The sequence below is a fragment of the Cenococcum geophilum genome, assembly GCF_001692895.1.
Source record: "Cenococcum geophilum 1.58 unplaced genomic scaffold K441scaffold_64, whole genome shotgun sequence".
Taxonomy (NCBI): Eukaryota; Fungi; Ascomycota; class Dothideomycetes; order Gloniales; family Gloniaceae; genus Cenococcum; species Cenococcum geophilum.
The window spans coordinates 743,272-761,801 of NW_027137622.1; the positions used below are offsets into that span (position 1 = coordinate 743,272).

Below are 18,530 nucleotides of genomic sequence, written 5' to 3' on the forward strand. Positions count from 1 at the left end.
AGAAGGAGAAGAAGAGGGCTCTATATTATACAATTAGAATTACGATAGGCCATTCTATATAAAATCAGAAGCCCTACGCGAGCTAGCGCGGGCATAAAGATAGGAGAGGGTTGGAAAATGTATTGTTAAGGCAATGGTGAGGTTAAAGGCGCGTAGAGGCCCTCTATACTAACCTAGTACTAACCTAGGCCTCAAAAACGCGTCTAAAAAGTAGGGGCCACCACCAAAGGGGGGGGGTAATATTTAGACGATATGTCGCGGACCTTAGGGGGTCATGCGTAACCCAAGGTTATACCAAGCCTAACCCAGACCTCCAATACCTGATTCTATGGTCTGAGCTTGCTGAGGTAATGAGCTTTGCTGAGGTAATGAGTCAACTGGGATAAACACCTCTCGCGTTGTGTCTATTTGGCACGTGGAAACTCCTTTCAACTATCGTACGCGCATATGCAGCCTACAATATCCATGATAAAACTATCTACTCTCTACCTCTGTGGACATACGTAGTCGCACTCGCTCACTTCGGTGGAGAGTTCCGGTCTGGGGAGCTGTAAGACGGAGTTTGTAAGCTGCCGAAGTCACGTCGATGGATGCTTGCGTAGTGGCGAGGCTATTTAACGTGAAATGATAAAAATTGACACTGCAGGTATAGTTGAAGCGCGGACCGAGATGTATTTATGAAGCTTAGATTTTAGCCGCTCTCTGCAGGACCTCGCGCGCGCCATTCCTGACTTCAACCACTATATCAGCAGCTCCTTCCACCTTTTTGACAAGCCCAACACCAGTCCCAGCCCATATCGCAGCTCTTTTACTCTCACCGAACCCTGCATCCTCTCCCTTGACTGCTTCTCCATGCAATCTTCTAATTTCTTCAATCCCAACTCCATTTACGTGATCCCTATAGCTATCGATGACTAGACTCCGCCCATTATAAGCCTCTGGCCAAATGTTTGGGCCCCTCAACTCATCAAACAGTTTCGAGCGAACAGTACTCTGCCCACCATCCTCCGCATCCAGTAAGGTAGATTGGTACTTCCCGTGCACGATGGTCTCCTTTGCAGCGAGGAAGCGAGTGCCCATTACCACACCTTGAGCTCCTAGCGCAAGAGCTGCAGCTGTGCCACGGCCGTCCATGATCCCGCCCGCTGCTACGAGTGGAATGTGCGCAAAATCATGCCTCTGCAGCGCATCGGCTGTCTCAGGCAGGAGTGAGATGATACCGGCGCCCTTTTCGAAGCCGTGACCGCCAGCGTCTACGCCTTGCATGACCAGGACATCTGGTTTGCACGCCTCTGCGATGTGCAGTGCCGCGGTTACACTTCCGCATTGAATCCAGATCTGGGTATCGGGGCTGACTTCTCGGATCCGCTGAGCCCACGTTGTATAGTCTTCAAACTCCTTCGCTGCAAAGAGCCATAGAACGTGCGGCTTAAACTCCTTAATGACCGGCAGTGCTTCTTCGAGCTTCGAAACAAATGGCAGGAGTCCAACACCTACAGGAAGGGTTTTGCTGGAGTCGAGACTTTGATCTACATGGAGTGTTGCCGTCGCCTTTGCAAGATTGTCATGCAATTCATTCATATCGAACACCCCACCAATCATTCCAAGCCCTCCGGCCTTAGTGACTGCAGCAGCTAAGTCTCCGCCTGCGAAACCGCCCATTGGGGCATTAATGATTAGCGGAGATTGAGTCCATTGCAAGCTTTTGGCGAGAATACGAGACATTGATTCCAGTAATTTTCAAAGAGTTTTTATTAGCGGTATGCAAGCAGTTGAAGTTTATGAGATATAGAATTGCTGGCAGACCGAAGAGAACGCCAATTGCTAAATGCAAGCGGGTTGAGTTTATCCGGGAAATATATTTCGAGAAGTCCAAGGGAAAAGCTAATTTGAAATATTAGGCGGAAAGATCCTTAGAAAGGCGAGAAGAAGATTTTATCAAAGACTTTTGCTCTGGTGAACAGCAAGACGAAGGATTTAGAATATCATCTATGAAATGTGGGATGGATTCGGTGTCAGGTATTGCCGAGGGTGTAACGATAATCTCCGCGCAGAGAACAAGGAAAGGGCTATATAGATGCCTACTATCTTACCAACGACGTTACATAATTGTATGAGTTATAAGTGGCGTCATCTTGGTGGTGAGCACATAAGCAGTTATGCTGACAGTGAAGAACAACTCCACGGAACCTCCTCCGCCATGAAAGTGTTTTGGAATCCTAGAACCGAGTTAACCAGATAAGCCAAATTCGCCAAGACGCTAATGAAGCACCAAGCTCTAGACGACTTGGGCGGAGTCCGAGACTCGGAGAGTGTTGAAATACACCAGGTTCCACAATCCAATCCACCCAAAGCTCCTGGTAATCTACTATTGATACGTAGGCCGGTCCCAAAACAGCAGTACGCCATCTCTTGTTCCTCGTGGACCCTGAAAGCTTTATATCTGTTTATAAACATCCAATAATGCGCCGCAAGTCCCTACTTATTGGCATTAGTGCGCTTACTCCCATACCCACCCTGTCCTTTAGCTGATGACTTATATATAGAGCAGATTACACCGGCTCATCTTACTAACTTTAAGGCTATTACCAAGATATGTATAATATGCTCTCCTTCTTGGCTAAAAAAAGCTACCCTACCGACTTGCGATCTAAAGTAACGACCGCGACCTAAGAGGCCCGTTCTTCCCCACTGGCCGTAATACCCTCGCCACTATGGATTGGCTTGTTAACGAGCCTAACACATACTATTTCCTGCGCTATAGTAGGTACGGCGGGTAGGTCTAGGATCTGGACGGTAATTAAGACTTGGGTTTTAACGACACCATTATACCGGTAGATTACGAGATAAACGGGTAGATTAATAGCAATACCCTATACTATTATCTAGTTAGTGCATTACCACTAAGCAGCACGCTCTTTATTATATTTAACTACTATTACTCCAGCTTAGCTATTAAGTTACCCTTTATATATCGCGCTAATAAGGACGGTAACATTAATTTAGTTAATAATGTTAAGTAGGGTATATACCGTATATCTACCGCTTCACATCTCCTTAAAGGAGGCTTTACTTATAACAAGGTTAATAATACGCATAAGCTACTTACTAGCGCGTAGAGCTTCTTTAAAAGCCTATAGTGTATAAACAACCCCATTAATAAGGATAGATTTAGTAAGGAGCACTTTATAAAGGACTAGAAGGCTAAAAAAAAGTGCGTATTTATATATAGTAGATATAGAGGCAATTAGATAAGTGCTAATACAACTATTACTAGGAGCTATATAGGTGCGATATTATAGGCCTTTTTATAGGCTATAAGGTATAGATATAGTGATATAAAGCAGACCTATATCTAGGTGCTATAGAATACTAAAGGCTTGCTAAAGAGAAAGTATTAGTAGGTTCTATAGTTAAGCGGAGGTATATATATAGTCCTAAATCAGCCTCTAAGAATATAACATTGTTTAGGATGGCATAGGTCTTATAGATTATTTTACAATATTTTTTAGATAAGGAAGAGTAACTATAGTCATATTTAGAGCTTCTAAGGGAGACTTTACAAATTCTAGATTGCTTTACGCCAGATATAGATATTTTCGTATAGGAAAATATTCGATTTTAAATAGAAAATCCACTTACTTAAGAAGTTTAATAGTACTAACCGATAAATAAAACCATATACTTATATTCCTACGCCTATAAATAAGTTCCTAAACCCATTCCACTACTATTTAGAGCACTATTTATATTTAAAAAAAATTATATAGACTAGCTTAGTATTAATAGGATTCTATTACTAAGATAAGAATAATTTTAGATTTAAAGAACCTTATTAGAGCTGTAAATAATTATCGGCTAAAGAGTCTAGGAGATAGTCTATTAAATATTAAGTTAAACGCTTACTTTAGGGACTGTTTTGCTATAGATAGAGTAAGGGAACTATAGCTTACCCAATATATAGACGGGGCGTCTTACGCTTACCTATTATATCTACTAGTAGTAATTAATATCTAGACCTTTAAATTATCCTACTATTGCTCTTAAACCCGCTATAGCGGGAGCTAGCGTAGTAGATAGGCGCTTATATATAGGTACCTACTTAAGAACTTCCTTATATACATTTAGTAGGCTAGGGGCTATAAAGGTCGAAGTGACTATTATATAGTAGTATACTTCTAGGAGCTAGTAAAGAGAAGGATATAGCTAATATACGTTTCGTAGGTATACTTATACTAAGAGTGTATATAGCTCTACTATAGTATACTTAATAGTTTTAGGGTTTTAATTACCTCCCCCTTATATATAGGTAATCTGCGCCGGCACTAGAGGGTCTCTATAGGTACTCGCTACTAGTGACGGCAGGTCCTCTACTATATTTATAACTAGTGTCTTTACGTCTAGAGGGTCTATATAGGTACTCGCTGCTAGTAACAATAGGCCCTCTATTATATTTATAACTAGTATAGAAAAGGAGTCTTCTGGCTATAGTAAATAGACTATTTTGCTAACCTTAATATCTAGTAAAAGAGCATTAAGGGTAATTATCTAGAGGCGTTTAAGGTCTAAAGTACCTTAGATAAACTATCTAAAATAGAAGCTAATTAATAGATCTGCTTCCGCGAGCTAATCCTATTTAAGGACTATATTGTAACTATTAAATAAGCCACCCTAAATGGTCTACGGGCCGATAGTGCAAAAGGTACCCTAGGAGTCGCTAGTGGTAACTATTAGATTATAAGCATCCTAAATTATTATCTAGTTGTTACTAAGGAAACGTATAATAGGTTTACGTAAATATAGCGCGTAGTATATAGGCAGGTTAAATCTATAGACAATGTCTTAATTAATAAGGTTAATTTGGCACCTATTATTATATAAAGTATATAGGCGGACTTTACCCTAGGGCGTGTCTATCGCAATATATACCATAATATATTTTTCTCTCCCTTTATATTATATAACGGAACCTTATAGCAAGAACTACGATGGGCTCGTTATTGGGCTAGGTGTGTAGGAAATGCAAGTACAAAAGTTAACAACGTAATAATAACTGGTGGAGTGGTTGCCTAACAGATTAACTCCAATTATATTCTAAGAATTACTACAAGGAAGGAACTATCTAGGTAGGGACTAAGGGTCCTTAAATACACAACCGTACTCCTATAAAATCCTTCTTGTACGTAATATACGTGCGCTCTATTTAATCTATTATAGATCCTATAGATTACGCAGATTATACAGATTATATTATGTGACCTTAGTTACTATTCCTCGTTATATAGTTCTATCGGCTCTATCCTAGACCGTGCCTATATTAACTAACTAGCTTCTTCCGTCTCTTCTCCAAGTAGTTATAATATTATACTTAAAGCGTCCGTAACACCATCTCCCTCCTCTTTATCTTTGTCCTTAAAGATTTAAAAAATCTCTAAGTCGTTTACTAGAGGTATAATATCCGTCTAATTAATTTAGTTAATATTATTACTCATTATATCTAAAGCAATTTCCTCTTCCTTAACTGCTCGTCGTGCTCGCACTATTGCTGCGATATTGTCTCTTAGTAAGATTATACCGTCTTTATATTCCCATTGTTCGAAAGAAGGGTTAGTCTATATTGCGTTAGTAAACCTATCTTCGCGACAACTGTCCTCTTGCTTAGAGTATACTAAAGCGAATATTCGTTTATCCTATAACGTTCGCTCTACTTCTAATGCTAAATATACGCAACCTATTACTCTTAATAGTCGTCTGGTTCCCTAATTAATTTATCTTAGGGTCTTATATTTAATCTACTGCTACGCGGCTAGATAATAAACTGTCTATTGCTCTTACTAAATTGTAATAATCTTAAAATGCTAAATAGGAGGCTGCTAATGCTCAGCAGCGAGCTCTTAAGTCTCGTTTGGCAGCGTCCACTCGGCTAATCTATCTTAAGAAGGTATATAAGAAGGTTTATTTTAAGGAGTGGAAACTTATAAAATAAGGTTTGCAGAAACTAGGTAATAAAAGAACGGATTCTCCTTTAATAGAGAAGGAAATAGATCTAAGTAGTTCGGCAACTACTCTTCTTAGGTCCCCCTTAGGTAACTTATTCTTTAGTAATCCTTCTTTATTAATACTACCTAACCTAATCTCTTCTAATACTCCTATACCTTTCTTATAGCATTCTTTAAATTCTCTAGTGGCTCCTAGGTAGTTTTAGTGTAGCCTATGCACTTAACCTTGTACCATGTTTTATTGTTAATATCCTTATAACTAACGATCTTCGAAACTTGCTATTTGTCTTCTTCTTATCCTCTATATATATCTGCTTTATAGACCGGTGGCTTAACATTCCTATATGCTGGCTCTAGCATTGCGATATGCTGTATAGGGTAGATTTTCATTTTAGCTAGTAGGTTTAACTTAAACGTGACCAATAAAATCTTCTGCGTAATTTTAAAAGGTCCTAGTCTAACGTAGTCCAATTTCTTACTTAGTCGTTAACTCTTAAAATTTTTGTGTAGTAGCTATACTTTATCTCCCTCCTTAAAATCTGGTCCCTTAGATCTCTTCGCATTATAGTACTTTTTTATTCTCTTTTATACTTTCTTTACTAATTCCATAAGGTCTATATAAAGATTCATTAACGTCTTTATTCTTTCTTTAGCTGTACTACTCGTTTTCTTCGCTTACCGTAGTAATAATGATGTCCTTAGCTTATATCCGTAATTTGCCTTAAATAGTAATATGCCTATCCCTTCTTAAGGTGTTGCATTATATATAAACTGTATAACTGGTAATAATAATACCCAATTGTTCTGTATATAATTAATATAATACCTTAAATACTATTCTAGTGTCTAATTTAGTCTTTCCGTTTAACTGTCTGTCTATAAATAATATATAGTGGAAGTTGCTACTTAAACTCCTTGCTCCGCTAAGAACACTTCCTAGAATACTGCTATAAATCTTAGATCTCTATCTAATATAATCTTACTTAGTGCTCTATATCTTATAAACACTTCTTTAACGTAGATTCTAGCGATATCTTCCGCTAAGATTTCTTCTGTACATGCTATAAAGTATCCCTACTTTATAAGCTTATCCACTATTACTAAGATCGCGTCATAATCTTATCCGGTAATAGGATCTTTTAACTTTAGTAACTTAATAATAAAGTCCTATAATATAACCTCCTATAGTCTTTTTAATATTTTGACAGGTTATAGCCCTCTATATAGCTTATACCTTATCGGTTTATTCCTTTAGCAATCTAAACATTTCTTTATAACTTTTCTAGCTATCCTCCAGATTCCGTCAATAATGTACTCCTCCTAAAGTCTTAACACTAAGCTCGTAGCTCTATTGTGTCCTTAAGTTAGTCCCTTATAGAAGTCTTCTATAAACTACTCTGCTATGCTTCTTAGGATATACCTTACTTCTTAATTTTCGTATATATCCGTTTATAGATCTTCTAGCTATACTTCTAGAATTCTCTATACCTAAAAGCTTTCCGGTATCTCGTAGACTTTCTCTAGTTTATTATTTTCTTAAGTTGCTGCGATTTTCGGATGATTATACCTAATTAATCTATCTGTATCTTTTCGTAATAAAGCCCCTAATGGCTTTTCCTTATTTTATAGTTTAGCTTTACGGCTTAAAGCATCTGCCTACGTATTATCTATACCTTTAGTATACTAAATCTCAAAATAATATTCCGTAAGCATCTCTGCCCATCTAACCTGTCTTTAGTTAAGTTCCTTTATTATTAGGAATCCTATTAGGTTCTTATAATCCGTCTTAACTATAAATAGTTTCTCTATACCTTATAAGAATACTCTCTATTCCTTTAATACTATAACTATACCTAATAACTCCTTATTATAGATGTTATAGTTTAACTCTAGTAGTATTATCTTCCGACTATAGTATACTACTAGGTGCTATCCGTTTTAATACCTTTATATAAAGCACGCCCCTAGTATATAGTCTAATGTATTTATTTCTACAACCGTCTCTAGTCCTAGTTAATAGATCTTAAGAACTAGCTCCTAGGTAAATAACCTTTTAACTCTTTTAAAGAGTTCCCTTTACTCCTCTCCCTATACCCATAGTTTTTCTTTCTTTATTAACCGCGTAAATGGCTTAATATCTTTTAACCACTACGCTATAAACCTTCTGCAGTAATTATAAAACCCTAAAAACGATCTTAACTATATAACGTTCTCTAGTTCCTACTAATTCACTATAGCCTCGATCTTCTTTAGATCTATATTAAGTTAGCCTAGTTTAATAATAAATCTAACAAAATCGGTCTTCCTAGTAAAGAACTCGTATTTCTTAATTGCTACTAGCATCTGTTCTTCTTATAGTCTCTTTAAAACCCATTTAACATATTCTCTATATTCTTCCTCTATTATTAAGTAAATAATAATATCGTTAAGATATACCATAACAAATTTATTTAAGTATTCTCCTAACATATTATTAATACGCTTTTAGAACGTTACTAGTGCGTTTATAAGCCTAAATTGCATAACTAATAGTTTATACAGTCCTTCCTTTAACCTAAAGGCTGCCTTTTATTTATTACCTTCCTTAATCCTAATCTAATAGTACGCCTATCTTAGATCTATCTTTATAAAGATTTGCGTATTACTTATCCTGTCTTAGATTTTGCTAATTAAGGGTAAAGGATACCTATCCTTCCTAGTAATGCTGTTTAACTATCTATAATTAATACATAGCCTTAGTTTACCATTTTTCTTTAGTACAAATAGTACTGGATAACCCGCTAATAACTATAATGGTCTAATATATCCCTTTTATAGATTTTCCTAAACAAACTCTTTTAACGCTCTACCTTCTTCTTCGGTAAGCTTATAGATTGGAAAGAACCTTAGACTTATTCCTGGTTTTAACTCTATCTTATAGTCCTATACTGCATATTCTAACAGCTTTTCGCCTTCCGGTAACTATAGTTTTTTACTATACTTATAGTATCTCTTTAGTACGTAACTTAGTCCCTTTTCTATTTCTTTATAGGTTGCTCCTACTTAGTACTATACCAACTTAGCTTATTATCGCATCTTACGGCGTTAAGTATTTTTAATATTAACCTAACCTATAATCTAATTAATCCTTAAATTATATTCCTATAACTAAGGCATGCCTAATACTACCTTATCCCGTCCTAATGGTAGGATATTAAAAGACATCTTAATTTATCTCCCTTTAATAGTTATTTAAATAGGTCCTATTTCAAGATTAATAATTCCTCCTCTATAGGTTATTAGATCTCCTAAAATCGTAACTAATAGGTAAGGTTGCTCCTTTTGTTTGTAAGGTAGTCCTATTCTCTTAACTGCTACTAGTAAGATATAGTTTCGTGTTGCTCCACTATCTATTAGCGCTTTAAACTGCTAATCTTGCTAATTAATTTATAAATTTAGGTGTTGTCCTTAAATTCCTTTAAGGGTCTAAGGCTCTACTACTAGCTCCCTCTAGTCCCATAAGCCTCTACTTTTCCTAACTATTAGCTACTTAATCCTAGTGCACTTGGCTCGTTCTTTAGCCAATACCTAGTTCGCTTTTTATCTTTAATATACTATAAATATGTGTTTTCTAGGCATTCCCACTACTATTGTCCGTCTAAGCATTCTTCCGTAAGGAATCTTCCTAGTTAAAGTACTAAACTTTCTTCCTCTTAGACCTCTGCTGGATGCCATCTATGTATATATTTAGCATTTCTATACTATTACTTATTCGTTATCTAGTACATCCTTATAGGGTATTTCCGATTTTTTTCCTTTGGATTCTTATATATGTCGCATATATCGTCTATATACGTAATCTATAATAACGTGTGGTATACTAGGTGCTTTAGGTTAACTCTTAACTCGTTTTTATTCCTAAGTTTAAACCTTTATCGTGCTAATCTAAACGTTGTAACTTTATTTGCAGGTATTAAGATACGTCTTTTGCTTCTCTAGTCCTCTAAACGTTCCTTTAGATCCTTTACCGTTATAATTAAGGCTCCTTTAATATGCGTTATAGCTTTCTCTATAATTAGGTAGTCCTAGATAACTTTTTTATCCAACTATATATAGAAATCTTTCCATTTATTATTATGCCTCTACCTATACTACTTTTAGTACAGCTACTGGAGTATATACAGCTTGTCCATAAAGAAGTATCTTCTTATTACTATATTATAACAGCCCTTTATATATCGTTTCTTAAACCTAATTAGAATCCCTAGATCCTCTTTATTTTCTAGTTTAGTAAGCCACTTAGCTCTTAATATGCCTACTTTTAGCCTATTAGTAATTCTTTGTACTAGTGCTCTATCCTTTATATGTTCTAATATACTAAATCTCTTATCTAGTTTCTATTCTTACTATATAATAATTCTTTACCTAAACTCTTTTATAGTTTCTTTTAGTTTACGCCTTACGCTCTAATCCTTAAAGTTATCTTACTTCTTAATCTTAGTATTAAACTTTTAATCTTTAGGCTAAACACTATATTCCCCTAGTAAGTCTTCTAGGTTTATATATCTGTCTTTTAGTCTAACTGCTGTTTATATTATAGATTCTCTAATCTATAAAGAAGCTCCTTACCTCTTACCTATGGGTGTCCTCATTCGTACTCCGAAATCTTGGTCCCTTGGATTCTTTAATCCTGAGCTTACTTCTAACTTAAGCTTAGCTCCCGCCTTAGTTTAACTAGGCGTCCATAGTGTTCTTATCTCGTCTTAAGAGTCTTAAATCTCACTTATCTCGTCTTAAGAGTCTTATACCTGTGGGAAACTCTATCCCAAGCTCATTTATATATTTTTAAACTAAGCTACTACCCTACTCCATCGGTTTTCGTCCGTTGTGGGTCCTTAGGTATGCCTCATCTCTTCTTAAGAGTCTTAGTTATCTCTTATCTCGTCTTAAGAATCTTAAGCCTTTAGCCTTTTACCTTTATCGAGTGCTAAAGTAGTTCACTATCCTACTTCTTTTACGTCTCGTAAAGCGATAGACATCGTATCTAGTGGGGTTTCGATCCCTACTAATATTTCCTATTCTATAGTGGAATTATCCTCTACTTTTAGTATAATATCTTTAAGGTCTACTCGCTTCTAGTAAGCGGCCTTTATTACCTTATTATTACGGAATATTTCGCCTAGGTTAAATTTATCATCCTTAATATCCGATCTGCGAACTAGTTCGTTAGTTTCTCTATATTCTATAAGTACTAGCTCTTATAGCTAATAGCTTACGCCGTATTTAGCGTCCTTATAAATTTGGTATATGTTATTATAACAAAACGCAAAACTTCTAATTAAATATTCTTTTATCCCTTACAGTACATTATCGTCCCTCTATACGTATATATTGTCTACTAGTCTCATGCCTTTTACTATATAGTAACTCTGCCCACTTCTATAGTCTCTAATATAATAACCCTATTTTCCGCAATTTATATAAGCTCCTTCTTTAAACCATTTCTCTTGCTATAGAGTCCGCCTAAATGTCTTCTGCTATTAAGATCCCTAATTTAGCCTCTACTCTTTAGACCTTTAATTACTTAATCCTTATCCTTTAGGTTTCTATAGTTTACTCCTTCCCTTATAGGCTTCTTTAGTACTACTTAGGTCTATTAGCTCTGCACCATACCATAGTTTCTAACTTAGCTTTTATTGTTGCGTACTTTGCGCCTTATATAACTATAGAACTTTATCCTAGCCTCTCTTAGCCTATTCCCTTTAGTAGATCTAATTATTAATCTTAATTATCTAATCTATTAGTTCCCTTAGGGTATCCGCATCTTCTATTAGGATAATCGCGTCCTAAACTTTAGCCTTAAGTCCCTATTTATACTATACCATAAGCGCCCTATTATTCCACTCTACTTATATTGCTAGTATCTGGAACTATATTATATATTTAATTACTAAAGTTCGTTATATAAGGTTCTAGAGTTTTCTTTCCGCTATAATTGTTTCTTCTAGGTCTCCAAACATCTGCGTAAGTCACTCTATAAATTCTTCCTAACTTAAGAACATAAATCGCACGTCTTGGTTAGTGGTCATTATTCTATTTGCCTGTATCTCTATAAGGTAAGGTTTAAACTACTTAAGTGCTTTTCCTAATAAGAATAGTCCTGCGTAGGCTATCCAATCTATAGGTATAGGTAACTTTACTTCTTCCTGTAAGACCTTAAAGTGCATCTACGTAAGGAACCCTTTAAGTTTTAACCTCTCTCCTATAAATCTCTTAATTAATAGTAGCTTAATCTTTGCTGCTCCTATCCCGTTAAGTCTTTCTTCCAACACTATACTATTAGCTGTTAGCTAGTTAACTATCTCCTATAGCTATCCGACCGTCACAGGTTACTATAAGTTAGTATCTACTATACTAGTATCACCTCCTGTCCCTAAAGTAGTTGCTGCCGTCAATAGTATTATAGTGGCTACTTTTGGTGGCATATTATTTGACTTCTTATATTAATACCGTAACTAGGTAGTGATTGTGTAACGGAACCTTGTAGTAAGAACTACGATAGGCTCGTTATTAGGCTAGGTGTGTAGGAAATGCAAGTATAAAAGTTAATAACGTAATAACAACTGGTGGAGTGGTTGCCTAATAGATTAACTCTAATTATATTCTAAGAATCACTACAAGGAAGAAACTATCTAGGTAGGGACTAAGGGTCCTTAAATACACAACCGTACTCCTATAAAATCCTTCTTATATATAATGTACGTGCGCTCTATCTGATCTGTTACAGATCCCATAGATTACGCAGATTATACAGATCACATCATGTGACCTTAGTTACCATTCCTCGTCACATAGTTCTATTGGCTCTATCCTAGACCGTGCCTATATCAACCAACTAGCTTCTTCCGTCTCTTCTCTAAGTAGTCATAATATTGTACTTAAAGCGTCCGTAACATATTAGGCCCTAGTTATAGTTAAGAGAGATATACTACTAGGGCTTTAGGTTTTCTAAAGGCTGGGTTAACTTCTTTTTATTAGCCTACTTTTAGTATTCCTTATAGTAGCCACCTACGGTCCTTTAACTCGCCTACGTAGTACTAGCGTTTAGGGGGTCCCCTAAGCTATCTAGCTTTTAGGTAATCTCCCTAGGAGTTTACTTAAAAAAGCGTCGCCCTTTTTAGGTTTTATTTCCTAAGCCTAAGTTTATAAAGCCTATACTACGACCGCGCTTTATACGCGATAATTTGCTACTACTACTTACGCGATCTTCTACAAGCTTTATAGTATTAAGTAATTACTCTATATAGCGGATTTTATTAAAGAGGTCTTTAGCAGTTCTTACCCATTAGGCAAAGTTCTAGCAAAAGAGCTCTACTTATAGGTAGGCTAGAAGATATAAGAACTAAAAGTTTACCTATTATTTAGGATTAATAAAAGGGGTATAAAAGAAGAGGTCCTTTAAGCTACGTATACGGACTAGGAAGACGTTAAACCTCTAGTTCTCCTTTATAATAGCCATATAGTATATTATAGCGTTATTAAAGCGTCTTACTATAGGGTTCCTAATCTAGTCTTGGACTATAGTCTTAAACTTATCCTATAGTAAAAGACCCTTATCCTTAGTACCTAACCGGCAATAAACTAGTTAGGTAATTATCTTTTCTTTTATAAGACCTTTAATGGCCTAGCGCGTACGTCGCTTATAGTTATAGTTAGCGTTATTAACCTTAAATCGGTTCTTAACTACAATAATTTACCGGTTAAAATGCTGTTAAGTAGTACCGCTAATATTAGGTAGTGACTTCTTAACTAGGGCGTTAAGATTTAATTAGCATATGCGTTTACTATATAACTTATACTCTTTACTAAAGAGATAATAGGAGGGCTTTATTAAATTAATAATACTTTATAAGTTGGCTATTTTCTTAGCTAGCTTATCTAGCTCCTTTATATTAGCGGTATTAGGTAGGACGCTAGTAACCTTACTAAGCTCCTATTAAGCCTAGGTATATAAATTAAACTAGTCTTTAGTATTTATAGATATCTAATCGTTTTAAGGTTTAGAAGGTGGCTTAAATACTACTAGTATACTTCTAGCGGTTTCATTTATACTAAATCTTAAGGCGTTCTGTAGTTATATCGCTAGTATATTACTATTAGGTTTAGGTATTAGTTTTCTTTTTAAAGGTATTATAGAAAAATTAAACCGGCTATCCTTTTAAGGGGATTAGTAAGAATTTAAATATAAGGTAAGAATATGGATAGGAAGTCCAATAATAAAATAATAGGTATATTGTATAGATAGAGACAAATCCTTAAGGGAAAAGGAGGAGTCTATATATAAGGTAGGAAGGGTTTTCCCTAGGTATATATAGAGCACATACCTTATAGGCAAGTTACCCCTAGGTTGCCCTAGGGTCGCCTATACCTTGCGGCTATATAACTATCTACTTAGGTTTTACTTAACACTTCTTTAAACCATTTTTCTTACTATAGAGTCCGCCTAAATATCTTCTACTACTAAGATTCCTAGTTTAGCCTCTGCTTCTTAGACCTTTAATTACTTAATTCTTATTCTTTAGGTTTCTATAGTTATTTATTTTATTTTTAGTTTTCTTTAGTACTACTTAGGTCTATTAGCTTTACGCCATACTATAGTTTTTAACTTTAACTTTATTATTACGTGCCCTGCGCCTTATACAACTATAGAACTCTATTCTAACCCTTCTTAGTCTACTCTCTTTAGTAAATCCTATTATTAATCTTAATTACTTAATTAATTAAATTCCTAAGAGTATCCGTATATTTTATTAGGATAATTATATCTTAGACTTTTGCCTTAAGCCCTTATATATACTATGCTATAAGCGCCTTATTATTCTATTTAACTTATATTACTAATATTTAAAACTATATCGTATACTTAATTACTAAAGTCCTTTATACTAGGTTTTAGAGCTTTCTTTCTACCGTTATAGTTACCTTTAGGTCTTTAAATATCTATATTAAGCGTTCTATAAACCTATTTTAACTTAAAAATATATATTATACCTCCTAGTTAGTGGTTATTATACCGTATTCCTATACCTCTATAAGGTAAGATTTAAACTACTTAAGTGTTCTTCCCGTTAAAAATAATCTTACGTAAGCGACTTAATCTATAGACGTTCCTAGTTTAACTCCTTCCTACATAACCTTAAAGTGCATTTACGTAAGGAATCCCTTAAGCTTTAACTTCTCCCCTAAGAATCGCTTAATTAAGGGTAACTTAACCTTTACTGCTCTAATTCTATTAATCCTTTCTTTAAATATCCTATTATTATCTGTTAATTAATTAACTATTTCCTATAGCTGTCTAATGGTAACTAGCTAAGAGTTAGTGTTTATTATACTAGTATCGTTACCTAATCCCGAGGTAGTTGCTACCGTTAACGCCGTTTTAGCTACTGCTTTTAGTAGCACGTTATTTAACTTTATTAATACTGTAACCTTAGTAGTAAATATATAACAAAGCCTTATAGCAAGAACTACGGTAGACTTATTATTGGGCTGAGTATATAGGTAAACAAGAAGTTAACAATATAATAATAACTGGTGGAGTGGTTACCTAACAGATTAACTCCAATTATATTCTAAGATTTACTATAAGGAAAGAACTATCTAGGTAGGGACTGCGGTTCCTTAAATACACGACCGTACTCCTAAGAAATCCTCCTTGTACGTGATGTACGTATAGTACGTAAGGTACGTAAGTTCCTTTCGTTCCTCTCGTTTAATACGTAGCATATTATGTGACCTCGGCTACCATTCCTCGTCACATGGTTCTATCGGCTCCATCTTGGACCGTGCCTATATCAGCCAACTAGCTTCTTCCAACTCCTCTCCTAGTAGTCGTAACATCGTACTTAAAGCATCCGTAACACCTAGTAGGGCCAGCCGCCAAGGCGCTAGTGGTGGGCCAGCCAATAGTAGAAAACAGTACGAGATAGTACGAGGTAGTATAAAACAGTATGCGTTAGGTCAGTGCCGTGACAATAAAGGCTATTAAAAAAGGGCTTAATTGGGAATAGGATAACGATTTAGGCAATAATAAGGTAGTAGATAAGGCAGCAAATAAGGATTTAGAGTATAAATAACTCTAGAAAGCTATCGCCGACTTTCTAATGCGGAAATTAGGTAGGCACGCAGCGTTAAGTATTTTAGTAAGACTTCCAAGGCCCTTTTTTTACCAAAACCCTCACCAACTTCTATATTAGGTAATTAAGGTATAATTATACAATTAATATAATCAATCAGAATGAAAGCCGGTGATTATATAATAATTAGAATCAGGTTGGTGATTATGATTATTTGATTATTGCCAGGGCTGGTCTACAGCGGAAACCGCCGGCGAGATCGGACTAGATGGTAGACGTAGGATTCGAAGGCGCAGAGATTGACGATGGTAGTGCCATAATGTGGCAGCTTTGCATACATAATCTGACGGAGATCCTCAGTCCATCACAGCAGCGGCATTATCGATCCGATCGATCTGAATGGCCATGGCTGGGCTACAGCGCCGTGGATAAATGTAATTATTGCGGCTCTAGAGCAGGCCGAAGACCGGGGAATGCATATCGATATTGCCATTGGACCTTGTTGGCCTGCTGCTGTTCCCTCCATTACGCCTGATAGTAAAGGGGCCACAAAGGAATTGGTTGATGGCCGTGCAGTCGGTATTAACGGTTCTATCTTTGATGGCAAAGTCCCGGATTCCTTCTAAGCTCTGAGAGATGGGGTAACAAACAAATCACTCTTTGCAGTCCGAGCGTGACGCATGAATAATGCAAGCAGTTCGACGGCGGAGACTGTGAGTCTAGGTCAAGAAACCCTTGTCGGCTTTACTGCGAATGTCACCAACGTCAGCCTACGATGGATTTCCCCCCAACCGAAACGCTTGGATTCTCCTGGCATATTGGACGCATGGTACTGGACAGCAACTAGAAGCTGGCCCCCACACTGGCCCTCCAAGCTACGTGATTGATCACTTCTCTCAAGTTGGTAGTGCTTCGATAACGGGCTACTGGGATAAAATCGTTATGAATTCCGAGATGCGAGATCTTCTGAAATCTACTGGAAGGTCAATTTTCGAGAATTCGCTCGAGCTAGATGCGACAACATTTTGGACATTGAATTTCTCTGCAGAATTCGTCGAGCGGATGGGCTACAATGTGCTGAATGGTGTACCGGTGATTATACGCGAAAAAGAGAAACAACCCTTCACTTTTGCTGACAGCGACATGGCGAGGGGTGCCCTTAAATTACTGGAACGTGTTTGGCCAGCTATATATTAACGACCATATCGGCTCAACCGAATCTTGGGCAAATGAATTTGGACTGAGCTTAAGAGTACAGCCATTCGGCTTATCGATGAATGCCATGGGTGCCGTTGCGGCCTTACTATTGCCGAAGGCGAATCTCTCGGATTTAAGAATCTTGACGATTATCGGTCTTTGGCTGGTGGAGTGAATATGGTACTTAAGACGATCATCTCGAACGAGGCTACCGCGTTTGCTAATGGAGCGTATTCAACAACGTTCGAGGAAGTCATCCGGACCCTTAATCCGACCTTTGCTGCCGGTGTTAACTAACATGTACTACATGGTTTCTCGTATTTAGATGTGGAGGGAGCTGCATGGTCTGGCTTTGCCGCTTTTACACTATACAGCGGGGCCATTGGCTATGCCGAATCATGGGGACCTAGGCAATCCTAGTGGCTAATGGCAGCCGGCATATCCGGTTACATCGGTCGCGCGCAGTACATCATACGTAGAGGGGTACCAAAGCATGATGTAGCCTTTTTTCGACAGAAAGGCTATGTTGGGTCAGGTTCTGGTGCTTCGTTTTTTACCACTCCTGGAGTGTTCGAGGGCTGGAGCTTGAATTTCATTTCTCCAAGCTTGCTTCGACTACCTTCGGCCTATGTCCGCAACAAAAGACTCGCACCTGATGGGCTAGGCTTTGGGCTTTTGCGCTTTGAGGGAGACTCCTTTGCGAGTGGAGCAACAGTGCTCACGCTAGACTCTGCCACGAAACTTCTCTCATATGCAAAAGATGATCTCCCCATGCTCGTTGCTGGGGATCGGTCTAATGCTACGGCATACAGATACGGGGAGCAATCGGAGAATAAGCAGATCGAATCCGCAGTGGCACAACTCTTGAAACAGAAAAGCGTCGTCAATGTAGTCACTCGGGTGGATATGGAAGCCGGGATTGCTAAACTCGGCATGCAGCCAGGTGTCACATACTCCAATCAATGTCAACTTCTATATTTGCGTCGGGTTGAGAACGGCATAGACTATTGCTTTTTTTCGGGCTCATCCGCAACTGTATATGTAGACGCCGACGTCATGATCCCTCGGACGGACAGTCGGGCAGCTCCGTTTATTCTCGATCCTTGGTCCGTGTTCGATTGTTTAGACCCCGCTTTACAATATTGAAAAAGATGACCGTATCTGCCTTCAATCTGAGTCTTGCAACGGATCAAAGCACACTCATAATACTCGCAAATCC

General features: G+C 37.1%; 2 protein-coding genes across 2 annotated transcripts; one reads left to right on the forward strand and one right to left on the reverse strand.

Annotated features, from left to right (window-relative positions):
- Positions 1-440: 440 nt before the first annotated feature.
- On the reverse strand, positions 441-2,026 carry K441DRAFT_668642 (inosine monophosphate dehydrogenase). Its single transcript, XM_067650027.1, has one exon. The coding sequence runs from the start codon at positions 1,723-1,725 to the stop codon at positions 685-687; it is 1,041 nt and encodes a 346-aa protein (XP_067498289.1). The 5' UTR covers positions 1,726-2,026; the 3' UTR covers positions 441-684.
- A 14,841-nt stretch (positions 2,027-16,867) lies between these two features.
- K441DRAFT_700326 (uncharacterized protein) lies at positions 16,868-17,502 on the forward strand (the record flags this gene model as incomplete). Its single annotated transcript, XM_067653242.1, has 1 exon — positions 16,868-17,502. The coding sequence occupies one exon, from the start codon at positions 16,868-16,870 to the stop codon at positions 17,309-17,311; it is 444 nt and encodes a 147-aa protein (XP_067498290.1). The 3' UTR covers positions 17,312-17,502.
- Positions 17,503-18,530: the final 1,028 nt, after the last annotated feature.